Raw genomic sequence first — 27,651 nt, forward strand, 5'->3', positions numbered from 1 at the left:
CTCCCTGGGACTGCTCAAAGCAGCACTCTGTGATAAAAGTTATCATCCCAGTACCCTTGGAGAAAGAAGTAAACAAAACCAAGCCAGTGCTCTCTGCCCATGTCCTGGTAGGAACTGTCTGAAAGGAGCATCAGGGGAGGATAGCAGCATCACATCCTAAGCACTGCTTGGAAGCTCAGTACAGAGCCAGCCCCTGGGCAAGGTGAAAGAAAAATATTGAAGGAACCCACCCCATATTCAGAAACAACACGACACGGACATTAGTTGGAAACAAAGAGGCCACAGCAGGAAGAGATGTAGTGAAATATACTATTTTATTGCTGCACACATGCTTACACATTTCTTCTTAAATATATTGTTGCTCTGATAAATTTTACAATCTTCTTAATTCCACAAGTGACTAGTAGAAAGTAAAAGGGACAGAGGCAACAGAACACAAAAAAGACACTGGCAAACAGAAATAGAATCCTACGTTGTTTATTTTGTGATAAAATTATTTGCAGCAAGAATAAAGTGAAATCAAATCTACGTTTTGACCTGGCTCATGTTAATTAGAGAGCTTGCCTGCATGCTGACCATCTGCTTACGCATGCTTCTCCATATATTATTTTGCCAAAAGGGACAGAGAGCTTAAAGGACCCCATGTAATTGGACAATGCAGCAGGGCTCACAGATGTGACCACTAAGTGTGAGCAGACAGAGGAGGCATGTGCCCGGCTGTCTGCATGAAACTGCACTGCTGGGGGGCAGACCAAAAGGCCACGCTGACCTTTCTTCCCACGAGCACAACTGCAGCCTCACTTGCTCCATGCTTAAGGATGCAAGAACGGAATTATTTAAGAGCAGCCATATGGAAAATGCTTCCCAGCACTGTTGCTCCCCCTTTGCTTTCCTCCTGCTCTGCGTACTGCCGGTGTCCATTTAGCTTTAGCAGCTGAGGCATCCGCTGAGAAAAGAATGAGCACATTCCTTGGTAATCCTGCTTCTGCATCTTGCTCAGTACAAACAGAAGGCAAAGGCCACGTTCTGCTCTCCAGTGGCTCCGTGTGTCACAGCGATTGCTGTGGAAGGTCGACTACCAAGATATCAGATGGGAAATTTATGTAGGAGAAGTAGAGGAGAGGTGATAAACTAAACATCCTGCTTATGTTCAGGGTCATCTTCAGTCATAAATGGAGGAGAAACGCAGGGGATGAACCAGCTGGGCTGAGCTGTCGGTTGTTTCTGTAGCAGACTTTCATGAGACCTACACTTCGATAAGCAAGGAAGTAGGTAGTTCTGCTCTTCCACCCTTCTTTGCCCAAAATATCTGGGACATCATATCAAATCTTGTTAAATAGTCCTTTTCCTCCTCAAATCTACTGAGATGCCTTTATCAGTTCAAGTTGGGCTCTTTGGTGGTCTTGTCAAAGCCATTCTGAGCTTGGAGATGGACAGATACATACATCCCCCACTCACACACCACAGACACAGCTCCTCCCCATGTACCGCCACACCAAACATAAGCACACTCCTGTTGCTTCCATGCACAAACACACCCCTGTCCCAGTACACCTGTTTCTCCCACCCTGGCTGCAGGAAGCAAACCACAACAAATCCTCCTAATCATCCTGAAACTGAAAAATTGAAGCAGCCGTGCAGACACTACCCTCTGTCATAAAGAAACCAATTAAACACAGAAGAGCACAGACACCTAGGGTCCAGTTAATCTCACTGCACCCCATTCCTGCTCAGCTAGCTCTGTCCTCAGCTTCTGTTAGTGCAACTCAATCTTGACATGATTTTGACATAGTCCAGCTCCTCGAGTGCAGCAGTCGAACCCCAGTGACACTTTCTCAGTGAATGCACTTGCACTGCCTGGTGCAAGTGGTGCCTGAAGCCTGGCCACAAGTGCACACAGCTTTAGTGTGTGCTGGGTACAGGCAGATGCTCTGAGCAAAGGCAGCAAGTTTGGTGGGAGCATAAGTGCCTCACCAGGTGAGATCAGACTCATCCACTCAGCAAATCCACACTTGCCGCAAGTCCCCGCTGAACAGCGGAGCTCCAAACACTTTCCTTATCTGTGTGAAGCACCACCACCATTACAGGAAAAAACACCATGGAACTGTGGGGGACCAGTGCCCAGTTCTCACCTCTAATGCTAAAAGCGCACTTGATGTGGATTATTTTCAGCTCTCACTGCACAGAGTGACCAAAATGACAATATGTATTAGTAATGGCAGCCACCATCTGTGCAAGATTCCCTGCGTGCTTCACACAATGCTTTTTCTTCCTCCCAACTCGCAGCACAGCAGAGTATACCCAGCCTCAGCCTTGGAGACCTGAGACTCTCATAACGTGCCATTCCGGAGACAAACAGCTCTCAGGACAGCCTACTTGGCAGGCAAAGCTTTGTGCAGGGGTACTGCCTGCTGAGGAGAAATAACATCATTACCCTCATTAGGAGTCTAGGGAGACGAAGAGATAACATGACCTACTGCAGAACACAGATTCAAAAACATTCATTAGTACAAACAGTGAATTTCCTGGAGAACAATGAAGCTACAAGGCTGAAGTCTGAGCAAAGCCACAAGGTCAAAGAGTGGGACAGCTGCCCCCAAGAGACCCAAAAGGCCCCTTTTCCTTTTTTTAAAAAGACTTCTGATGACCCCTCTCTCCTGATCTACCAGGAAGTCTGTTTTGCTCTACCACAATGGACCAAGAAAAAGAGAAAAGTGCTGTTTCCAATAAGAAGGCATTTCCTGTCCCTGTTAGGGAGACAAGGGGCCTCTCCTTTATGCATTGAAAGCCACTGCTTTCTAGGAAAAAAAGGTCTGTGGTCTCTACTGTAGTCCCAAAGATATTTGTTCTGAAAGAAAAGCTTTTAAATTATTCAGTTGCACATCACATGCATAACAAGAACAATAGCAAATCTTTGCTCTATATCTCCCTCCTGATTGCATATATGTCGTCCATCTGTCAGATCTCAGGTATTCAAAAATCTGAGCTTCTCCACTCCTCCAAGTGGAAATCCAAATACCAACACTTCAGAGCAATGAAAAATTAGGGATGATCGGAAAGTAGCTTTGGCATTTTTTCACCTAAGAACTAGAATAGCAGGTGAAAACAGCACCTTCTATACAGCCAAGTGCTCCTGCATTTGTGTTAGGGAAGTGCTGCTTACCTTCTCCAATCTTATAAAGCTAACAGTGAAAGAAAGGCCATCTCCTTTCTAATACTCTTATTTGGAAAGTTTAATCCAGTTTTCTTCTGCTGTTGCAGGCAATTCAACAAATATCCTGGCATGAACCAGTTTCAGAAGTGTGCTTTTGGGCAACAGAAAGGATGGATCCTAACATCAGGCAGTAGCAAGTCCCCCACAGCACAGCTCCCTCACCCCCAGGACTTGCAGACTCCTATCTGCACTGTATTGCACAAAGCAGCAGCTACTAAATTAGGCTGAGCTTTGGGAGCTACTTCTGAAAGGAGAGACAAAAACAAAATAAAACCAAACACAAACCAGACATGCAAATGTCCAGACATAAATAAATTAAAAAGAAATCATGCCTGAAAGCGGATGGAAAGGAGGACAAGGTAGAGGGAAAAAGAAACATTCAGAGACTCAGATGTTCTTGCACTCTGAGCCAACCCACCAGGAGGTTGTGCAGGCTGCATATGACAGGCAGGGTTTGCACACATCAGCACTCAAGCCCTATACTGGCCAGGAGGCTTTCCAGAGCTTCAAGTTTCTGGTTGGCTTCCTCGATGGCACTGTAAGTCTGCACATTGCTAGTGATGTGGAAGCGGATGTCGTCGACCAGGGGAATGGAGTCGGTCTCCTGCCGTTCCTCCACAGCCTCCGCATTCTCCTTCACAGCAGTCACAAACTCCTCCAACTCCACCAGCTGGGTAGGGTGAACAAAAGCATCATTAGGAATACAAGGCAGCAAATAAAGACAGGTAAATGGTTGGGATAATGGGCTTGCCTACTGCTGAGAGAGCCAACAGGAAAAAGGAGAATGCTAAGGGTATATGGAAACTCAAGCCTTCTCATCTATTCATCTTAAGGAGTATTCTCTCCAGAAAGGCTCCCAAGCAGGAACTGGCAGCAGAAGCCATGAGATGCTGCCAGACAGCTTTGAGAAACATCTTGCAGCAGGCAAGACAGCAATCACTTCTGCCCAATTCAGAATCAGGAGATGCAGATGACTCTGTCTCTACCATGGCTCTCAGCTTCACTATCAACAGCCAACCAGCAGATCAGCAGCAATGAGCTGCTCTGTGCTCTGCCCGACCTGACAGAATCAGGTCATCTGTGAATGATTTTGTATCAAGCTCCCCAAGAACATGTGGTGTGCTGAAGGGTAAGAGGCAGCTTCCGTCTGTCTATGTGACTGAAGTGCACCTGGGCACAGCAGGTTGCTGAGTCCCAGTCCATGCTGTACACACTGCCAAAATCTCACCCCGTTGCCACCATCAGTGCTTCTCCACAAGATGCTGGCAGCTGCTGATGTTCTAACAGCTGGGGTAGCACCATTTGTGCTAACACCCTTAGGAAGGCACATTGCTGATACTGGGTCCAAGGACACCCACTCAGGTTTAGGAAGGAGAATGCAAAGGGAACATATAGGCAAAGCTCTACCTTGCCCAGTTACTACTTGGGATATCAATTCAGCTTTCAAACCAAATTCCTTTTAAGTCAGAACCTGGATGCCTACTGGTGCATTTATCACCCCCAAACTATACACTGTACAAAGTAACAGTGCCAAAATTATTTCCTTCACTGCTTTCACAATCCAGGAAGAATTTCACACCTTTCAAGTTGCAGGTGAAAATGTTACATTCCCATGTGAGCTGTACAAGCCATTAACAAATATCTGTCTAAGACAAAAATACCCCATAGATTCTAGTTTGTCCTTCTGCATAGCAACTTAGTCTATGAGTTCTGAACTTCAAGCTGTAATCATTCCACGTAACACTTAAATGGAGCCTCATAAAGAGAACTTCAGTTTTAGACTCATTATTTCTGGCTGTTCAACAGCAAATTTCCCCAGTGAAAGCCTCTACTGTTAGATTTATCATCCTGAAGGAGAGAGGAGATCGTACTGATTAATCTTTTTGACAGCAATATGCCAGGAAGAGCGTCCCTTCCCAACTTGTGCACACCATGCATTTCCTGAATCAAGCTTCCCCACAAACCCCATTGGGTTCTCTGGGCTGCAGCTAGTGCATTTGGGCAGTCTCACTGCTGTTTCATTCACAGTGGCTGAAAGTTCATTGAAAGTCACCTATCCGAAGCACCTGCAGAACTTTTTCGGCAAGTTTTTCACCTCACAGTCCATGGTGCTGTGCTAGACAGCCATCAGCATTTGGCTCACTGCAGTGACACTGCACCCTCCCTCCTAGCTCACCATGTGCATTCCAGCTCAACAGCTGCTCTTTTTCAGGAAGCACATTAAATCATTAAATCAGAGAGGCAACTATCTATCACACACCAAAGTGCAACCACCAAATCTGCTGTATCTATGGCTCTCCGTGCATTTAGATTTATGGGCACAAGTGTAAGTGCAGTGTGGGGTGGCTCTGCTACCTTCTCGATGATCTTTGCCATGTACTCCGTGCACTGGTCTTCTAGCCGGGTCAGCTGGAACAGCTTTGCAATCCTCCAGATGCTGACAACATTGTCTTCATCAAGGATCTGTGCCAAGGTCCTGCCACACAGGCGCTTGAGCCCAGGCAACAGGTACATGTCTGCCACACACAGCACATCGTAGGCGTTTTCTGGGGACAGCTGGCAACAGCAAAGAGGGAAATTACAGCCCAATCCTACCCACCTCACTTGTCACCAACAAACTGCCTTCTTTTGTGTCTTAGCAGAAATTCCCTGAAATGCTTCTTGGCCCATTCTGTGATAGAGGTACTAAGGAGAGGTAGGAGCTCAACCTGTCAGGGCTAGATCCTCCACTCAGTTACTACAGAGGAGTTCAAAACGCTGCAGAGGCAGCTTGCTCAGGATCGAGCAAGAAGTTTGCCATTCTGCAGCTTTCCTCTCTAAGCACAAAGCAATGCTGAAGCACTGCTGCAGGTTGGCTGCTAAGAAATGTTTTACATGGCAATAGAAGGAGGTAACTTTTACCAGAGGTACTGAATGCTATTCAAAGAGATGGGATGGCAGAACAGAGCACCTTGTTCCAATAGGGGCTCTTCCTTTCATTTTCTAATTTTAGACTCCCATTTTGTGAAAAATATGCAAAATTCCCTTAAGTTCCTTCCTCAGACTGGCTCTGTGAAGTCAGTCAGTATGTCCTCCTGTCCTCACTCTCATTTTCTTCTCTTCTGGAAACTCCCGACCTCATCAAACTAAACCTGGAAGGCCCAACTCAGCCACTGGAAAAGGGAATGAGAAATCTGAGTGCAAGCACTACAGGGATCTAAGATCAAGGATCTCACAGGCAAAAGGACACAACTCATCTCTGCTTCAAGCACAGCTCTCAAAGTTAGTAGTAATCTCTAGCAGTTACTGTCAGGATGAGGACAGGCAGAATCTAAAACAGTTCAAATCTAGCTTTGATGCATGTGGAGCCTTCAGTCCATCATCAGAGCTGGATGAAGAACACAGAAGAAAAACACAGGCATATATCCAAGGTCAGAAAGCTGTGTGAGACCCAACTAGCTGAGAAACCAACTGCACATCAAATACTACTGGAGTTTTGAGAGGCATTCAAACAGAACTAAATTCATGCACCAGATGCTCAAGGTTACACTGTTTGTGAATGGCCTTTAACATTTTCAGGCTCTTGAGGGAGGGAACCAGACTCCCATTTCCTTCTTGGGGATTTTTCTTCCTTCCAAGCAATAGGGGGATAAAAAATGCCATAGGTAATGTTGGAGACACCATCTCCAGCTTCACTCGATCTCTCCCCTCTCTCTGTGCAAATACTATTTTTGTCAGCAATCTGCGTCACTAACCTGGAACTACAGCTTATTTCTGCATAGTTCTGTTCCTGCTAATGTGAAGTGCAAACAGTACAGGATAAGCATTTTAACAGCCAGTCTACAGAATATAGCATATCCTGGCTGTGGAAGAAGCAAGATCACTTCTACACAGAGATCAAACCACACTGGTCTAAACTGATGAACTCTACTGCAGCACGGTCCACTGCCCTACTAACTGCTCAGCAGCAAAAATACTGCTGCCCACATCTACATGTGGTTACTCACTCTGACAACTGCAAAAGGCTGATTATTTCTTCCCCTACAGCTGTCCACATTGGTGTTTGGACAAGCTACTGGTAGCAAATGTCTCAGCAGTATAACAACCTGCAACAGCTGTGCAGAAGGATGTAAGATGTATTAGAAGCATGTAATAGGTGCTATAGTGCCACAGTGGTGTAACAAAGCTCTTGGGGTTGTTAATCAAGTGCTGCTTTGTCCTTTTGTAAGGCTTCAGGAACCTCACAAGCTGGAGGTGTTTGAGTCAGTAGTATTGATAGCAGCAGATTTCAGCTGTTAGATCAAGGACAAACATAACAAATGTTCCTCCATAAACCCCCCTCGAGCTCACACAAATATTCTGATTACCACTTCTCCTTCCACCTGGAACCTTTTCTATGCTCTGTACACAGTCCTCCCTTTCAGTGCAAGCACTGTAGCTACTACAACACAGAGCAGTTGTAATACTTTGGAAAAAGAAAAGTAGAAGTGGGATACTGATACTCGACTGGAGAAACACAAGCTAGGCAGAACACTCCACATTCAAGTGTGGAACTTCAGCTATATTTCTGTTTTCCTGACCACTCTTCCTGCTACCTTTTCATCACGAATGAACTCTGGCAGAAAAACTCATATCTTGGTTGCACACACTAAAATTCATTTTGCACAGGAAACATAGATAGATGCAAGACTCCTTACATTCCTACATGTTATTATTGGTCTGTTTTCCTGCTCTAAGTGCAGACAGAACAGCTGGGGCACCCCTTGGAAAGCAACAGCTGCTTGGGAAACATCCTTCCTGTAAGCTGTCATGAGAAGGGCAGACAGACTGAAGAGGTGCAAGGGAAAGAGTCTTGAGGTCAGGAGCATCTTCACAACTCTAACACATGCTGAATACATCTCTCTCTACCATTTATTCCTGGCTGCTGCACAGAGATGAAGAGATCAACAGAAACAAGGTCACAGCTGTGCGTGCTCTCTGTACATGGCAACTAACACAGAACATGACTGCTTCTTTGGAAGAAGTGACACTGACAGGTGCAGCAGTCTCTGATCACAACCCTAATGCTAGAATGTGTTCTGGCATCTTGTAGTTAGACTTACGAAAAGCATATGCCACAAAATCAAACCAGGAAGCTGCCTGAACAATGACATTTGCTGCATCTTCCATTAAGCTCGAAATGGGGTTGGTTAGGGCCATTTTGTCCTTACTTGCAATACCAAGCACAGCAAGGCATTCATCTCCCAGCGGAACCTTTGCCCACCACAGCAATAAGTAACAGTGGCAATAATGACTTGCTACAAATGGAAAAGTAGCCTACAATGCCAAGAGTAAATAAGTAGGAATCTCTTAACCTTTCCATCTCCAAATGTGTTTAATCTGCCATCTACTGGCAGCTCCCCACCTTATACTACTAGAACCCAAAGGGGACATTAGTAAATCTCTGCATTTACCAGACCAACATGCAAGCTTATTTCCAAACTTCTATCATTTTGAATGAAAGAGTAGGGATTTGCTTCCCGAATGTCACGCACATAAACTGGCTCACAGCAAGTTCCATTACGTGAGCCTCCTGCAGTAGCAGAGTAGGGCAGTGGTATTTATGAAACCACCTCCAGGATGCTGAAGAAAAACACTGCAGTGCACACCTCCAGAAGTAAACAGCACAGGAGAAAATGCTCTGTGACTGGCCTCACCTCTGTGTCATCACTGTAGATATAGTAGAGGACACGGATGAAGATATCTTCTGAGATGCTGTGGAGAGTCACCACAGGGATGCTGGGCTGCGTCTGCAGTTCCTCACTCTCACAGAAATGGTCTTCAAGAAGGGCTTTGAAATAATCACTGCGACCACAGAAAAATGCCTGGAGAAGGAAGAAGGGCAAAACCACTATTAACTACCTCTTCTCACTGCACCTCTCCTCACTACCACAGACCTGTCAAAAGCTGCTCAAAGATACTTCTCATTCTGATTCACCCTGTATTCTGAAGCTGCACCTCCAATCTTTTGCATTAGAGTTCTTCCTCCCTTTTTCCCTACTTCACTTCTAAGCTTGCCTACCCTCAGAACAAAAAAAGCATTTGTAAACTTCACAAGTAGCATGGGACTAGAGCAGGATATTGAGTCGAGGCTGGATCTGAAAATCTATTCATATTGCTATTTACTTGCAAACCAAACATTCCCCTGTCGAGGCAGTGAACTCACAAACCAGTATTAGGAGATTCCACAACTGTAAATGCTGTATCTGAATTCATAAATGTATCTTCTCACCTCTGCAAGAAAGGCAAGATTTGCTGTTTCATTACATGTTTTAAATAATCATTTCCAGCTGCAGTGAGACTTCTGGTTTTCCAGCTGATGAGGCAATGCTGTTTTTGCAAAGTGCATCCAGCACTGGAAGAGCAGACTTAGAGCAAAGAAGGAAGAGAACAAATTATAGCACAAGTACATACCTTATGGCATAAGAAGTTGTAATCTGCCACCCGGAAACACACATCAGGACAACTATTGAAGTTGTCAGTGCTGTCAAATGGCAACTCCCCGAAACCAACCTGTGAAGAGAAATCAGAAAATCCTACCTTTAACATTCCTGCTATAAACATGCTCAGGACCGTGAGTTTGGACTTCTTGGTCTCCCCAGACACAACCATTCATCCGTTCTCACACCACAGAGCACCAGAAATACTATGAAAAAAGATTTTAATGGGAAGGACTGGAGCCCAGTCCTTGCACTCCTGACAGAGCTATTCTTGGTACAACTTACAGCTGCTTCTTTCATCCATGGAAACTCCATACACCTCCAGAAATCATTTCTGTGTTTCCTAGCAAGGCAGACAATCAAGTGGAGGTGAAGTTCATTTCATGTAGCGGGTATCATAAGCCTCCTAGAGCTTTGGACTAGCACATTACTGTGTAGATGTACAGGTGGATGTAGTAAAGTATAGATTACATAGATGCATACACCAGCTTGAAATGGTTTGGCTACAATTACTGCTTCACTTGAATAATATAACATTTCCAAAGCACATTTTAAATTCCTCATTTGATTTCCAGCCAAAGATAGTGTTGTTGAAGTATTAATACTCTAGTGAATTATTTTAACACCAACACACCTCCTCCCAGTCCCACATGCCAACAAAGACAGCACACACATAAAAAAAATCTGTTGGCCTTATGTTATTTTAAAGTGACGCTTCCGAATGTTTTCGTTTTCACCTTATTCTACGTACAGGGTAATTCAGTTGCTAAAAAAAAAAAAAAAAAAAGTTTGTATTCACAGTCATGTAACCAAGACAATTAATCTCTGGAAACAAAAGCTTCCCCCCAGTTCTTGCTTTCCAGACACGTGCCCTGGCCCTGCCTGGAACAAGGAATTCAGTTTATTACCACCAACTCTCCTCCAGGAATGTTAAATCCCAAGTTTGCACCTGGGAGAATCCCGGGCCAACCATAAAGACTACTTTTCCAACTGCAAAGGACCTAAGCATCATTTCCAGCATGCCTGCCTCAACCCTACCTGAAAGCAACTTACTTGCAGCTTTATTGAGGAGCTAAATATCTCCTCTCCCGAAGACTAAACAAAGACACAGCCTGCGATACATTAAGTTGGTGCTTTCAGCCAAGATTAGTTTGTATGCAATAGGGTTTCTCTCACAAAGGTTCTATAATGTGGCAAGGCCCCAAGCTGGCAAAAGCTCACACCACCACCAAACATGGCAATCTGGCCCCATTTGCTGGGCTGCCTATCCAAAGCAACATTTGGCAGCCTCTGCTTTCTATCAGATGAGAGTAAGCCCACTGACATGCAAATTGGGCACATGCTGCCACAGAAATGCCATGTCTCTGCTATGAGTCCTTCCCTTGCACCCCCCACCAGGGCACTTCCCTCCCAGAAGACACAGTAACCCATTGGGCACTGCACACTTCATCTGTTAGCTTCTTTTCATGTAGCTGTAATACAATGGACATCTCCTGTACCAAAGATGAGACAAACTGCCCCATCTGTGATTCCCCAGGCTGTTATTTTGCTGTTATCCATATCTCACATTTCAAGGCAATAAATAACCCCCAGGCTGGGACCTGCAGGCACACTGTAGCAGCCCATTACAAAAGCCAGTAGCCATGATACGACTGCACGTGTGTTTGCCCTGCTGCTATCCCCATCCTATGCTTCAGTGCTCTCTCCTAGAAATTCTGACACAACAGTCATGGCTACAACTTCACAGGCAGGTTACAAGTAAGCCTAGAAACAGACTTTGCACGAGAAGCATCTCTTTGCAGCACAAAAAGCTTAGCTTGAGATGTAAACACCCCAGCTCCTTTGCACATCCCTTCTTTCCTCTTTTCATTCCCCAAATGCAAATCTTGAAAAGGAATCCATCCCTCTGAGATGAGCACAGGAATTTATTCATTTTGGTTTGTCTCCCAAATGACGAAATGGTACTGGCTGAACCTCCACTTTCTAGCCTTGCCTGGTCCCCCCTCTGATACTCAGGTTTACAAGGTCATTTCCAACTCCTGCTACAAAAGCAGGTTCATGTCTTTGTCACTCCTATTCAGCATGAAGTGGCTTCGCAGAATTTTTCCTTTTATTCCCCTTTTACATCTCGACTGCTTCAACTCTCCTCCCCTGTCACACTTGAGGAATTTTATCTCCCTTTCAGGGTCTCCCTGTAGAAAAACAGTTTACTCCCCCGCCCCCATTCAGACAACCATTTAACTCCAACTAGGTGAAGCACAGCTGCCAAAATTAAGTATATTAGCCCAGAGGCAAAAGCAGTCTAGCCTACAAGGTGCAAACACCTTCACAATAACTCACTCACCACACAGAAACATTCTCAACATTTCTTATAGCATAAGACAGCGTGAATATTTACAGCTGTTACAAATTTGCTATTAGTGCTTAAATAGAAATGTTGCCAGAGGGAAAAACACACAAAACAGCTCAGTGACAGCAATCTGTACCCTGTCCAGGAGATTATCTCAGCAAGAAGATTCAGCTGTAAATAAATTATAACACTAAACACAAAGGTTAATGAGCCAAGAAGAGATTACCAGCCCATAATCAGATGCAAGTGGACTGGATAAAAAATTTGTTATTAAGTTGTACTATTTCAGTTAATCTCTGACAAACAGATAAAGTAAAGCTTAGGAATGACAGCCATGGACATGGGTGCAGTGACATCATTTCCAAATGTGTAAGAATGACCTTTATTCCAAAAATGACAAATGGCCACATTTTTTGTAGCCACACCACATGTAAATACAGATGGAAAGAACGGTGTTTATTCAGGGCACACTCTGATCCTCCTGATTTCATCTTGTGTTGGAAAATAGGACTTAAGTTAAAAGGTAATGACAAAGCAGTTGCAAAGAAGCAATGTGCCTGCAGTCCTCTGTGCTGGACCTGGCAGACACAAGATGAAGAGCTTAAAAAAATATATGAGTTTAAAAAAATATATGCATACACACACACACACACACACATCTCTCTCAAATGTTAGTCATTGTTTCAGTCACATAGTTCACTGCTGAACGATGAAATTGGTATTGTTGCATAGTTTCCTACAACGTTCAAATATCAAAGATTCAGGTGTAAATTATTTATTTATAGTCAAATGGAAAACAGTGTACACTGCAATTTCTTTTGATATAGCATCATATAATATGCAGCAGCTCAGAGCAGCTCGTCAAACTCTGATTATTACCTGAACTGCCAACAAGAAACGTTGAGTTGTACTACAAGCCAAATACCAATTGTGTTCTTCAAGACCCAGAAAACCTTTCTGTTTCCCAAAGAACATGGATATTTGTGTTTGACTATTCAGGAGTCCCTGACATTTAAGGTTAAATGCTTTGTATACTATTCGTTGTATGGTACCAGACTCTGTAGGAACAAAGGTGTGGGATTTCTCTGTCTCAGGACAGAGATGTCTAATGCACAGAATTCACCAATTTGCAAGTGTAAGGAAGAGATAACAAGGAACAGGGTGATGACTTATATTTATATATTCATTGTAAATTAATGAAAAAAAAAAAAAAAAAAAAAAAAAAGACCTAGAGAGAAAAACACAGGAGAATCTTTCAGAATTTACCAGACTTGAGCAAAGCACCCACATTTGTGCCTGGCATACAAACTGTCCACTGAATAGGCGTGTGCCAATACCCTCTTCACTTTCACAGCTCTAACAAGTCTAACACTGCTGTAACTGCCTTCTCTCTGGTCTATGAACATAGTAAGAAAACCACAACCCACAGAGGCACTCAGTGCTGTAAAATGATTATATTATTCCAAGTTTCATATTCTCCTTTCAGTTCCTATTCTGCATGAAAGAATTTAAAGGGAAATGAAAACCTTAACGTTTACAGGAGTGTGCTGAAAGTATTGGAGAACAGCAATCAAACAGAAAGCATTCTTTTTATTTGTGAAGCAACTTAAAATGTACATAAATTTCATTGTTCTAGAGCCCACAATCAATTTCTTTATTTCCAGAAAGGTAGCATTATGGCTTACTTACAAGACTGCCTCCCTGTAAAGCCTGCAAACATACAGAAAGGTATATTGAAAGCCACAAATAAATGCAGTTATATGGGGGAGTGAGGTCACATAGAAATAATTTCTGAGTTGGTAGATGGAAATTTGATACAGAAAAGGTCCCTCTACTAAGTGTTCAGCACTCAGAGAAATTTTTCTGCCAAAAGGCAATGCAAAGAATGAGGGAATATTGCAAGTAAGAATCCCTGTCCAGCAGGTTGGTCACATCTGCAGCAAACAAGTCAATTCAGCAGAGGATGAAAAGGAAAAAAAAAGAGGTAATAAACTTGGCTACGTCACTCAGCCATGCAACCTTTGCACACAGCCACCAAAGATGAGTTCATATTATTAAATTCAGTGCTTAGTATGAGAGAGAAAGAAAAAGACAGTAGACATAAAAGCTGAATCTGCTGATAGTACAGAAAGCAACAGACGCAGGGAGAATGAAGGGCACCAATATTTAACCTATTCTCCTACAGCTGAAAGTGAAGATCCACAGATTTGAGCCTAACTAATATACCTGATTGTATTTAAACATGATGATCTCCAATCTGTGCTCTGTGGACTTCTCAGTGCCAACAAGACATAATTATGAAAAGTAAATCTATTGCCAGTCAAGTTTAATTTGCTTCAGAGAAACTCACTTCTGCTGAAACCTGCTGCAGAATGTCAGTTCCTCGTGAGAAAGTTCAGCAAGCCATCTTTCTGTATGTCCCTCTGGGTAACAATGCATGCTGATAGCACATTTTGATATGCAAGAAGGGTGGTAGAGAGATAGAAAAAGAGTGGGGGCCAACTCTTGTCCCACTGCAGTCAATGGAGAAATCCCCACCAAGCACATGGCAAAGGTTTCATTTACCAAGATCAGCGCTGGGGGGAAAAATGCAAGTGAAAGGACCAGCATCAACAGCCTCATTAAACAATTTTACAGCACTTCCAAGCAATAAAATGCTTCAGCATTTACAAAATCAGCTTGAAGCATTAACACCAGCAAATAAGCAACCACTAAACTCAAATGAGGAGAATGCGATTGAACGTGTGAACGCATCACAGCCCCACAGAGATCAGAAGTAGTATAAATGCTCCCTACCCGCAGTTCTGCTGGCAGGGCGCAGTCTGCTAGAAGAGCCAGATCTTCCTGCAGCCGGCAGTTACCTGTGGGCTCAATCGTCAGCACTTTCACACAGGTCCCTGGCTTGGAAGAGACTGGAAGAAGCAAAAAAAAAAACAAAAGAGCAGAGATGCCTAAATTCCTATACAAACATTCTCTCTCAGTTAGAGAAAAGAGACTCCAGGAAACATCAGTCTTATTGCTGTCTGTTGCAGTAAAAGCTAAACAAGTGACTCTATGTAAACATGCATACAGCATCCCTTGCTACAGTTGGTAAGCAGGGCTGGAAGGGGATGCAGGTTTCATTGCTCCTCAAACCTTCACTTACTCTGTGCACTAGAATATGATCTGTAGCAAAACCAAAGTTGCTATAGACGTATTTCAAGCCAGCTTGTTCTCTGCAACCCTTACTATCGATTATACTTGAGGACTGTCCTACAGACTGCCTCTGATCCCAAAGAGCCACCCATACAACGAATTCCCCAGCTGACCACCCCTACCACTGGCAGTATCACCTATGGTACAGCCCACGCCAGAGAGCACACTGTTAAAAAGAAGCTGCCCCCAGGCCTCTCTGCTCTGCCAAGTGCTTTTACGGGTGCCATTTCAGCTATGCCATCTTAACTCCATTCCCCGGAATAAAGGAATTTATTCTTGTTTAGGTAATAAATGCACCTGGGTTTGTTACCTACTCTCTACCTGTAGATCCCATAGCACTATGACCCTCAAAACACTTGAACTCAAGTGTGCCTTTGCTGTTTGCAGATATTAAATAACCACTGCTAGTACCCCAAATATACCAAATAAACCACACAGAGATGGCAGTTTCATTTTTCAGGCCTAGTGCATCTTCCTGTCTTGCCCTGTGACTCAACAGGCTGATTAAAGGGACACAATATACACACTTTCAGTTCTGTGGTCTTGCTATGACCAAAGCTGCTGGGGAGCTCACTGAAGCCAAAATTACTTCTGCTTTTTTTTCTTTTAATTCAGCCTTTCTGTACACCTGCAGTCCCTCAGACTGCTGCTATGCCATACAAAGGGTTTGCTTTCCTTGCTGCTAAAGCACAAGTCTCCAGTTTGCTCCAACATCAGCATCTCACCCACTGAACAGAGAAGGCTGGAGTCCCTGCAGAAATCACTGGAAAGATGATCTGCCATCACATTCAAACCTGCCATCCTTCCCCTTTGCTTGCACTGCCTCATTCAGGAAAAAAAAGCAGCCTACTGTAGCACATTTAATCCCTTTTTCCACTGGAAACAGCAATGTAAGCTTGTAAAACTCAAGCCTTAAGAAATCTTCACTGCTTTTGAACGTTCAGCTTTGTGTGTAAGGAGAGGAACACTCCAACTTCAAAGCAGCGGCAGACCAAAGTATGTCCAGCTATTCCATTGCAACAACACAGCTGTTAGCACAGCCTTTTCTCTTTCTGGCCACCTCCTTCCTACAGTTCACTGCCTCAGGTTTGTTTTTCAAGTCAGCATGCTTTGGCTGAGGACTTCAGGGGCACGTAAGACATTCAGGAGTCTCCATGCATAGGCAGATGGATCAGCACCAGCAAATGCAAGGTTGTGGTGAGGAATGCTTGAAAAGGAGCTACAAAAAAGCAAAGTTAACTCTCAAGGACAAAAGAATTAAGCTGCACCATTCAGCATAACTTCTGACAGGTATGATTCACTGCATTAAAACCCCTCGCAGGTGAATCACATCACCTTGAGACCTCATTTTTCCTGACATTTTGCGCAGCACTACACGAGCTCTGTCAGATGACTCTGCTGGGCCGTGGGCGAAACAAGACCACGATGTGCCACACAACAAATTCTCCACCTCCTCCTTCCCATTATTGCTGCACCCTTCAGATATGCCATAGCTGTATCTCAAATGGGTGGAATATCCCAGAAAGGTACTGGAAGAGGAAGGATAATCTATGAGTACAGCGCAGTCAGGTACCATCATTGCTGAACAGAGAGCTGCTGCAGCAGGAGACAGACTGCTTTACTAGCACTGAATGCCACTTTCATACAGGGTAAGTAAGCCAGAAAGTGACCTGGCACCTACACAAACATAACTGAGGGCACTTTCTTGAGCCCTGTCCATTTACAGACAGCATAACGGAAAGAAATTTCTCACTGTGCAATTAGAAATTCTTTCTGGCACAGAGAATCATTTATATTTGTGTAGTGCCTATTACAACAGTAGCCAAATCAATCAGGCTCTACAGCACTAATGGACCGAGTGAGCTTGAAGCAGTAGTCAAGCAAAAGAGTTCTTCTCATGGGATCTACAAAGCATTTGTGCACTTCCATAGCAGCAAGGGAGAGCAGTGATCTGAGAAGTGCATCTATCAGGAGACGCTTCAGACTCTGCGTCTCTCAAAATCCAAGAGCACGCAGTTGGTATCACAAGCAACTTTCTCCTAAGAAAAACAAACAAAAAAAAGTGACAGAACAGGAAAAAGCTGTTGGCCGCAAGCAAGCAGCAGGGACCAACACTTCTTGTAAAAAGTGGGAATTAAGAGTCTTCTGGAAAGGGCAACATAAACAAGGCAAGGAGCCAGGGGGAATAACCCAGCCATGGCTGAGAAAGAAGCAATTTTGTCTTCATTTCCAGTCTAGCCTGGCTGGATAGCACTGAACATCACCTATCAATTCATCAGCTGCCTTTGCTTCCACTGCTCAATATTTCTTTGCAATCTTCTGCTCCTGTTGAGCCTATGTATTGGAAAAAACAGAGCAAAACAAACACCCAAACCCTTCCAAAATGGCATCACACACAAATACCTGCCTTATACGTCCTTTCCCAATGTCACGACAAATTATTACCACTGATTCTGTACATCCAGTGCCTCCATACGAAGACAAGTATCACAAATTTTGGTCTAAAGATTTTTGCCCTACAGCTTGTAGAAATAACAACAGAACATTTGTTTTTAAATATATCTACTTCTGAAGGAAGTGGATTATGGCTTAATCTGGAAAAACCCTGTTGGAGCTCTTCAAACTCAGTTTTGCAAGTTTTCCTTCTTACAAACACATTGCAGGAAAATCCACAGTGTTCACAAAGCTGCCTTAGGTACAACAGAAGGCCATAAGTCAGCCTTTCCAGGGTTTTCCTAAATTGCTGTCTGTGGATGCTAAGTCTTAAGCACTTCTGAAATGCTGATTATCTACATAACAAGATTGCAGAGACTTGCAATTATCTACTGGAACTGCGCAGGCCTGAATTCACATATTATATTAGGCATGTTTCAACTTTATAACATAGATGCAAGACAAGATCCTGCCCTGCAGACCTGATTTTTGTTTCCACAGAAAACACTTTGAACAGGCAGTCAGTCCTAATGTACTAGAGGGAACAGGAACAATTTGTCAGGTGTCAGCCATGATGTGATCTAAGGTCTTTACTATTTTAAACATCTATAATTCTTGTATACATTATTTTTCTGGAGGATATGAGACAAAAACATTTAACAGATCGATCAGCTGTTCTGCCTATTCAGTTGAATCCAACCTGTCATTAATAAAAAGCAAAGCTTGTACTTCCACCATTGCTATACACATACTGATTATGTCTAACGGAGGGGAAATTCAGGTTGGACGTCAGGGGGAAATTCTTTACAGAGGGAGTGGTGAGGTACTGGAACAAGCTGCCCAGAGAGGTTGTGGATGCCCCGTCCCTGGAGGTGTTCAAGGCCAGACTGGATGGGGCCCTGGGCAGCCTGGTCTAGCATTAAATGAGGAGGTTGGTGGCCCTGCATGTGGCAGGGAGGCTGGAGATTCACGATGCTTGAGGCCCCTTCCAACCCTGGCCATTCTGTGATTCTGTGAAGAACTCCTACCTGACAAAGAAACCAAATGATTTGTTCTGCGTCACCCAGGAAGTTTATATCACACTTGTAAGTACAGCTTGTACCTGGAACTTTCAACCATCATGAAACGTTACTTCACCATTTTCCATTTCTGAGCCTGCAAAGCAGTCAAGTATTTTTGCAGCTTGCCAACTTAACCACTAGACTTTCTAATCCTTGAGTTTCCAGTGAGTGGCTTCACACAGCCAGCAAACTATCCACCTTATTTTCCCGTCACACTTTAATATGATGTTTGAAGTTACTGCATGAAGGTGGAATGGTCACCTCTAGGGTCTCAGTTAGACCCTAGAGGCGGGGGGAAAAAAAAAAAAAAAGAAAATGATCTCCAGCATCTCATTGGATTACTCTGATACGAAAAGATACCACAAAATAATTCTGTCACCTGGTATTCATCACCACTCCCTTTTTCCACCAATCGTTTAACAAACAAATTGCTATCTTACATTTACTCACAGAAAGAAAGCAACAAATATATGTATTTAATTTCTACAGATGTATGTTAACATTTGTGTTTATGTGGCTGAGGTAACACACACATATATATAACACAGCTTCCATGATGCAAGGACTTACAGCCTGATCTATATAAGAACAGCTGTGCTGTGGTAACCTAATTGCACATGCCTAACAGGACACACATACATGGCAGTATCTTCCATGTGATTTGCAGATGAGGAAGTTCTTGAGGCAAAAGTATTGTGCCTATCCGTTAAGCTTGCAACTTTAAGAGGCTGAATAATCTGAATTTGTAATTCAAAAGGGAAAGTTCCACAGCTACACCCTTAGATGAAGGAAAAAGACGCTACTGATTTATTAACTACAAACATTATCTTCTTGAAACACAATTAACTTGGTGGAAGTAAAGGAGTTAAATGAGAGCACGAAACACAAATCAGATTTTTTTTTCAGCCATAAGGTCTTGTTACTAGATAATTTTTTTTTCTTTAATGACTAACACTGCTTTCCCCTATTTGTGCTGTTTTGATTCTTCACGTGTCCTTTTGCTAGAATTAGGGAGACGAATGATAAATTCCAGCTGTTGGTTTTCATGCAATAAACTGATGTCATGATTAGATCACAAGCTCTCTGAATTATAAAAAGCTATCAAATAGAGGATTGTATCATTCCATGTTTGGCACATACGTGCATCATAAATACATGTATCTCTGAAAGGCTACTTCTCTGCTCTTCAAAAGTAGTGTTGTTTCTCTTTCTGCGTCTCCTCTGAGCCAATTATCAAATATTTTCCTTTGGTTAAGAGGCAGCTAAATGCAGAAACGGACTTCCAATTGTACTTTTTTTTTTTTTTTTTTTAATTATCTTCCCTGGGATTTAAATAGGGTCTCTGCTGAAAAGCACTTCCCAATATACCCTAGAGCGTGCCAGTGAATGGCTGGCAACCAAAGCAAAGTCCTGCTGCCATAGCTGTTTTACTGTAGTGAAAATATTTGATAGAGATGATAAACATCTAGCATATGCTAGAAACCACTAAGCTACCTTACAGAGAGCATATGACTGAAAACTATTGAGCAAACATGGGAATTCCAGAACAGAATCAGTTTCTGGAAGCTCAAAGGGCACCATGATGCATCACATCTTCCTCTTTTTCCCCCAAAGGGCACACGCACACACAGCAGAGATAACAGCAAGTAATATGCTTACCAAATTCATAGACTTTTTTACATTTGGTCTCCAAGTCATCTATGAGGTCCTGCAGCCGACACTGTTTGGCTAATCTCTTGCAATCATTTACATATTCTACATCAATATCAAGACGACCTGTCGAGGAGAAATGCAAACAGCTCTTTTAACCCATATCACTTAGGTGTAAAAGTGGCAAATTCAAGGACTGAAGACTGGATGGCACAAAAATTCATTAATTAGAAACAGTGCCTCATCTTTCAGTGTCAGGTTACACTCATTTCAAGAAGCTAAGATTTGCTACCCCACCAGTCCCCACTTGGTACATCGCAGTTTGGCATCTGATTGACATTCCCATTTCCCCTAGTGTCTACCCTAACAGCTTCATTCAAGAGGTCGAAGATTTAACAGTTTTATTCAAAAAGGCACCTAATTCTCTCAGAAAAGAAAAAGAGCACCACAACAGCAGCATGCATGACTGCCACCATGGGTTTTCAAGCTTAGGGTGAGAAAAGACTTTAAGCCACTGCGTTGTCAACCCAGAATCTTTTACCATCACTGAAAATGTGGTGACGAACAGTTCTGAAAACACTGGACTGGAGGACAACCTTGAAGTTATTTTCTGGCACCACCTCCTGGCCTGAAGCATTTCAGCACTCAACATGCCTACAACACAACATCTGATTTTTGGATGGAAGTTTTATTGAAGTTCAACTTGCTCTCAGAAAAAATTATCAGCCAGTAGTCAAATCATTCAGAGTGCACTGCTCAGATCTGTCAGACTGAAAACGTCCTGTACAGGAACCTCGGTTTTCAACAGGTATGGAAATATTCCAGATGATAAATTTATTTTCTGTAAGTTAAAAGTTCCTTCAACCACATTCATTCAACCAAAGCTGATTTTTTTAAATGACTGTAAAGCTATTGGCAGGACAAGAACTGGAAAAAGGCACAAACTTGGAAGAGCTGCAGATTGCTCACATTCTTCTCTTTGCCAGCAGAAAGGATACGTTGGCTATTTATGTATCCAAACATGTCTGTCTGCAAGCCAGAGCCACCCAAACCGTGCTATAGCAAAGGGACAGACAACAGCCTCCCAGCCACATCTACATACAGTAAATGATTTACCTGTGTATAGATACTGCAGCAAAGAGCCAAAGGCTGTGGGATTGATCTAGAACAAAACATGAGAACGTTACCTTGAGAATTACCAGGAATTTAGTAACAAGCTTGAAACTTGCCTGGATACAAACATGATCCTGCTGAAAATAAAAAAGTTAGAGGGGGAAAAAAAAAACCACACACACACACACACCCAAACCCCACCTAAATGGCAACCCAGACACAGCAGTCTGAACACCCAATTTCCTTGCTTCTTGCATCAGTAATACTGCCACTCCAGTTGGTTTACACAGCTCTTCAAATGTATTGGCTGCTACTAATCCATGTGCCCAGGAGACAGGACCAAACTAATGGAGGTGCTCCAAAGACAGTTTTAATGCAGACTCTGTAAAATCCGGTCTTTTACCGGTCTCAAACATTTCCAACTCTTCTTTTTAATTTGAGAGGTAGGCTATGTTCTTACACAAAGAGAAAGGAGAGACGTTAAGTAATGTCCTGTGAAATTGGAAGTGTGTTTTCCACAAGAGGCTTTGCACTGCCACAATTAAGCTACAGAAACATATGCCAGTGTATTGGTGATTAATGGATGGAATGCACTTAACGGCCTATTTAGTTCTTGCTGTAAATGCAACAAAAGGGACTCAATTAGTGCCAATTATGGAGGTGATGTCTTCACTACAGACCACCTGTCCACCAGGAATTAGACAAATTCAACTCATCCCACAGAGAAGCTGTGACGCAGCTGGCAGATGGTAACAGCTACCTGCTACTGCAATTAATTAAGCTATATTTGAGCCCATGATAGAGGGAACAAAGGCAAAGTGTGCAGTCAACATGCCTTTTGTCATCTGAACAAGATGCTATTTTATGCAGAGAGTGCCTTCACAAGTGTTTCTCCTTACCTAGGGTCCAGGAGCTACACAGTGTGGAAATTAACCCTCAAATCATCTTTCCCACTCACTTTTCTCATCCAGCTGAAATAAGAAAAGAAAAAAAAGGCTAGAACAACAGCCACGCTCACCAGTGGGTGCTTCAACGCTATCATGTTCTTTCCCTTCCATTTGGTCTCAAACATTTCTGCAAAGTAGGCACTGCGAGCACTGAGAATGCAGCGGTGGGCACAGAAGGATTTGCCATGAACAATGAAAACGATGTCACTTTGATAACCCTGCTCCAGCAACCTGTAGGGAACAAGAAGAGAGGAAAACTATTGCAGAATTAAAAAGGAGAGAATGGACCAAAGCTAGTGGGAGACATGGCACAATTAGGCTCCAAATGAACAACAGACCACAGAATGCAGAGTAAAAAGGGTTTAAAAGACTGTCTCTTTCTTTCTAGACGCCTTTTATCAAATAGGATGCACACACTTTCACAAAAGAATTACTCCATCACCAGATATGGTGCAGTTTTCCTGCTCTCAGGCCGCTGTCAATGTGTATGCCCTAACCATGAAGCAAACAGGAAAGGACTTGAGATGACACACCCTTAAATGAAGGAAGGATGTTACAGCCATACAGCACAGGAGATTACCACATAAGAGATGAAACCCTGTTTATGTTTGCACACCCATACCCTCTCTCATTCTTTAAAAGAAGAAATACAAGATCGCTACTCAAAAGACTTTTGGCATCCGTCACCAGTGTTTCCTGATATGCATCACCTCCTGGGTTTCTATTTTCACAAACATCCACAAAAGGTCAAAAGATGTAGAAGTCAAGCATTATACTCCCTTTAGAGAGCAGGACTGATGTACAGAAAGATGTGGGGTCATACAAGCAGCTGATGTCAAAGCAGAGTCTTAAATGCTGACCTCAATTTTCTGCCACTAGAACATCTTTCCTACTAATGTCTTGCCCAAAACAAAACAGAAACAGTTGTATTTATTTTTCACCCCCTACTGTTGTCTTTTGTATCAATCTTAATGCAAGGACTGCTCAGAACGAGAAGTGGAAAACAGCACATTTTGGTTTTCATGTAAACAGAAAGGACAGAGCAACCTCCTTATAAGAGAGCCTAAAGAAGCCCCAGACTGAATATCTCTGAAATGAGACACCTTTTATCACTGTTGGAAACCTTGGTTTGTAGGCTATTGCACTTTAGGCCTGAAACTTAATTTTAGATGATATTTATCCTAAATTGCTGATGTGTTTTAGTGGTCTGGTTTGACAGTCAAGGATGACATTCTAATACTGCACTAGAAAAGACCAGCTTTCCACTGTCTGTGGAGTCTTACCTAGGTCACTAGATGCTGTATCTGAAACGTTTGTATACCTGGAAGTCAATCCTTAGAGCATGGAAGGAACATCCCTTAGGAAGCCCTACATGCCCAGGAATAAGATAGGGTTCTCATTAGCTGACTTTCAAATCCACCTTTAACAGAGAGCTTAAATATCTAGGTTAGCAGTAAGGAAGGATGACAGAACACATGGCACACGGAGCTATTCCATCTGCTTACCGCTGTAGGAAGACATCATAGTAGTCTCTTTTCATGCACTTTGCTGTGATCTGCTTGTACTCCTTCAGCAGACGTCGGATGGCATCACTCAGCGCTCCATACAAACAACGCTCCCCATCAAATGTGTTTGCTTCACATTTTGCTCCTGCAAAATGGCAACAGGTACATGTCAGCAGGCAGCCACATCTTTCACGTGTCCCTGAATGATCACTAAACAAGTGCATTACTTGGCTGGTGACGTGTTTCACTGTGATCTCTTACGTTACTGTGCTTTATTATGAAAATTCAACTCCCCCTATACCTGCATCACCTAATGCTGTTCTTCCACCACTTAATCCCCTTCTGAAGACATTGTGACTCATTTATACTGCCTCTGGTAATAAGTGTCTCAGCACGATTCCAGCAGTGTTCTGAAAATAATCTCACTGTAGAGAGCATGACTACCTACTGGACTTTTAACAGCTCCTCCAGAAGGCATTTCTGCCTTATACAAGACACCTCTTTAGATCAGACTCTGTTAGAAATTTGAAGGGCACTTGCATTTTCCTATTTCAGAAATACATGTGGGGTATATTAAGGTGCACTGAATGCAGCAAAAGGTACACTGCATGCACCACCACGACCTTAAGGAACTTGGGTGCTGAGAACCTAAGGGGCAAGCACTTTCCATGGACAGTTTGCCTTACTTTGCATAAGGTCAGCAAAAAGCCTTTGCATTTCATCTTTGAGTCCTGCCTGAAGCAAGGCTAACGGAAGACTGCAAGAAACTTTTATATGGGTTCTTCAAATGAAGTACAATTCTTACACCAACATACTCCCAAAAGAAATGCACACTTCCAGAAGGTTAACTGTGATTTCTCAAAGTCATGCTGTCCCTTAAGTTAACACGAAAGGCTTCCCTGAAGTAAATTCAAGCAGCAAGTGGTCTGCAGAAGGGGTCAGGATGATTTGCAGTGACCAGAGGGTCCCAAATGCTGGAGATCATTGATCAGATGGTTCATTAAAAAAGAAGTTTCCACAAGCTACAGTTAGAACTATATTGTCTCTGCAGACAAGAAGAAATATAACTGGAACACTTTTGCTCACCATTGGCTAGAAGATAGCGTACAAGGTCCTCATGTCCACAGAGGCAAGCATAATACCTGGCAATAACAATAGAAAGAAAATTGGAGATATAATAGGATGCAAAATTCAGTGTTTGGGCACACCACAGCATGTGAAATTTAGCACTGAGCTATATGTGATAAGCTTAGAAGATGGCTTCTCGTAGAAGAAACCATTCCCAAATAACATGTAAGCCTGACCCCAGCAATTGAGTAAGTAGGATCTGTTCCCAGCACTTATAGGCACTGCTGTCTTGCAAGGAGACCTCAAGGTCCCAGTCTGAGTTCCGCATCCTCTGTTGTACCACTGGCTGCCAAATCTGCCTCCTCATCTTAACAGAGTTCATTTCATGGGCACTCAGCAATCCTACTGAACTCTCAGGAACACTCCTTTGGATGTCAATTTGATTGCTGCATAATGTGACAATGAGGGAATAGCATTCATATCAGACATACAGAAAACACACCCCTCAAAGTCCTTCTTACAATAGTTTTGTTACTCCCTTCACAATCTGAGGCTTTTCTAATTCACTCTTACAAAGAGCCCAAATTGTCCTACAAATTAGGAGAATCCTATCACCTGCACTGTAGCCAGCAAATGAGACTTCATTTTGGGAAGTTACTCCATACTCTATATGTTGCAAATGTCTAATGGTGCTCTGGAATTAGAATGCAGGAACTTATAAAGTTCATCTGACCCTCCTCAGCACCAGCATAGATTCCACCACCACCTCACAGCCATGGGGACAGCAAACCCACCATCACTTCACATTTCATCAGGTCATACCTTCACCTGACAAGACATGCTAGAATGCCAAAGACCTTAACAGAAAAAAAAAGGCCTACCCAGGCCAAGAACAAACTGCTCCATCCAGGTTATTTGGTCACAAAATTAACTGTGCTTCTCAGCACTATGCCAGCACGTGTCCCTTAGTGAGACAAAGGTACATCTATCACAACACCCACAAAGGATAGAAGCAGAAATATGCAGCCAAATCTCCTACAAAGCAGAACCCAACTCATTTTGTAACAGAGGTCCCAGGTGTGATGCAGAGAGAATGAAAGAGCCCTGAAAGCCCTGCCCTCCCACCCAGCCAGCACTCTAGGGTGCAGGACTCACAGAGGTGTACTGTCCCACTTATCACGGACATTAATTTCCACATCTCGCTGTTCAAGAAGGTATCTGGAAGAGAAACAGGAGTAAAGTCATAACTTCATGCAGTTGCTCACTCAGACATGTTTTCCTCTTTAAAAACATGCAAGTTTGAGTTTGTACAATAAATTCCAAAGGCACAACAGGATCTTGCATTCAACCTGGAGAGACATCAGCTATGGCTGAAGGGGCATCAGGCAAATCAAAGAACTGCAGCACGGATTGGTGGTTCATTTGGTCTTCAGTTGTGTAAGGGAAGAGAGGAATCAAATCCGCTTCCTGCTGACCCACAACAGGGCCAGAGCCATAAAAAAAGTAGGAGCACTTCAGCAGTACCTTCACGTCCTCCTAAAATACTCACAGCCTGGATACTCACAATATGTGGCCAAACATAAAAGGCCAAGGCTAGACTCCTTACCCTGTTTGCAGCTTTTCTTGCCATGACACCAGTGTCACTCCAGACTGCCTTTAATTCCCGTTGCTGCCTTATCCTGCTCACTTACGCCATATCAAGCACTGCCAACTCTTCCCCTTAGACATCTCTAGAAGCCAACCTTCCCCTTATACACAGGTCTCCCAAGCAGTCTGGCTCTTATTACAGCTCATCCCCACCTATACAGTGACAGCCCGTCTCTCTGAGCCACACAGAGGCCCTCAAACATTCTCTGCACCCACATCAGTTCCTCCTTTCCCTCCCTCGCTCCATACTTCCTCAAACTTCAGCCTCACCTGCTTGCCCACTCAGTTCTTTCCATCTCAGCCCATTCTGACATGCAGAGCTCATCCCTTTTGCTTTCAGTGTTCTCAGACTGATAGTTTCTCCCCTATCACCTCACTGCTTGCTACCTGAATCCTCTGCAAGGTCACCCGCAGGTCCTCTCATTCTACAGCAAAGCTGCAATGTACCATTTGCAACGAATTAAGCCGATGCAACCGTACAACCGGTACAAACGGCCCCCAGCAGGAACGGCGCAAGCTCTGCTAGCCGTCCCGCACCGTTGCCCACAGAGGCAACAGGCTCGCGGTGCCCGCCCCGCTGCTGAGGAAGGAAGGCCGGGGATCGCGCAGGGCGAGGCCGCGAAGCGCCCACACCCCCCACAGCCCGAGCCCCGCTCACCGCACGCGGCTCACGTCCCCCTTCTTGCAGCTGGTGAACAGATCGTTGGTGTCCATGGCCAGGGCAGGCCGCGGAGGGGCGACGCCGCATTGACTCTGCGGGCGGAGGGCAGACGGCCGGGCCGGGGCGCGGGGCCGGAGGGGCCGCGGCAGCGACGGGACGGAAGCGGCTGCGGATGTAAACACGGAGCGGGCGGGGCGGCAGGAGAGGCCCGCCGCCGCGAGGAGGAAGTGACTCGAAGCGCAGCGCCCCCCCGCGGCTCGGAGGACCAACCGCAGACCTGCAGCTGCGGGTCCGAAGCGGAACGCGGAGGCTGCGCGTGGAGCAGGAGCGAGAGCAGGGGCTGCGCTCG

The 27,651-nt window shown here is 43.9% G+C and overlaps 1 protein-coding gene across 2 annotated transcripts; it reads right to left on the bottom strand.

Annotated features, from left to right (window-relative positions):
- Positions 1–278: 278 nt before the first annotated feature.
- On the bottom strand, positions 279–27,616 carry ABTB1 (ankyrin repeat and BTB domain containing 1). Of its 2 annotated transcripts, XM_031607664.2 has the most exons (12): positions 27,300–27,616; positions 26,150–26,212; positions 25,013–25,068; positions 23,927–24,071; positions 22,493–22,652; positions 21,478–21,523; positions 20,371–20,487; positions 14,819–14,934; positions 9,647–9,745; positions 8,890–9,057; positions 5,570–5,770; positions 279–3,884 (listed from the first exon to the last, which is right to left on the bottom strand). In XM_031607664.2, the coding sequence occupies exons 1-12, from the start codon at positions 27,353–27,355 to the stop codon at positions 3,678–3,680; spliced, it is 1,434 nt and encodes a 477-aa protein (XP_031463524.1). In that variant the 5' UTR covers positions 27,356–27,616; the 3' UTR covers positions 279–3,677. The 2 variants fall into 2 exon arrangements, with proteins under 2 accessions (XP_031463524.1, XP_090004347.1); XM_090148221.1 differs by lacking the exon at positions 5,570–5,770.
- Positions 27,617–27,651: the final 35 nt, after the last annotated feature.

Source organism: Phasianus colchicus, chromosome 11 (genome assembly GCF_987193195.1).
Source record: "Phasianus colchicus chromosome 11, bPhaCol1.hap1.1, whole genome shotgun sequence".
Taxonomy (NCBI): domain Eukaryota; kingdom Metazoa; phylum Chordata; class Aves; order Galliformes; family Phasianidae; genus Phasianus; species Phasianus colchicus.

Bases quoted from the DNA above. Each gene is read 5' to 3' on its own strand.
- ABTB1 (XM_031607664.2), bottom strand. From the start codon at position 27,355: ATGGACACCAACGATCTGTTCACCAGCTGCAAGAAGGGGGACGTGAGC. The intron at 24,072-25,012 runs GTGAGCAAAAGT...GCCATTTTGCAG, and splicing joins ACGCTATCTTCTAGCCAATG to GAGCAAAATGTGAAGCAAAC. The intron at 14,935-20,370 runs GTAAGCATATTA...TGCTTCTTCCAG, and splicing joins TAAAAAAGTCTATGAATTTG to TCTCTTCCAAGCCAGGGACC.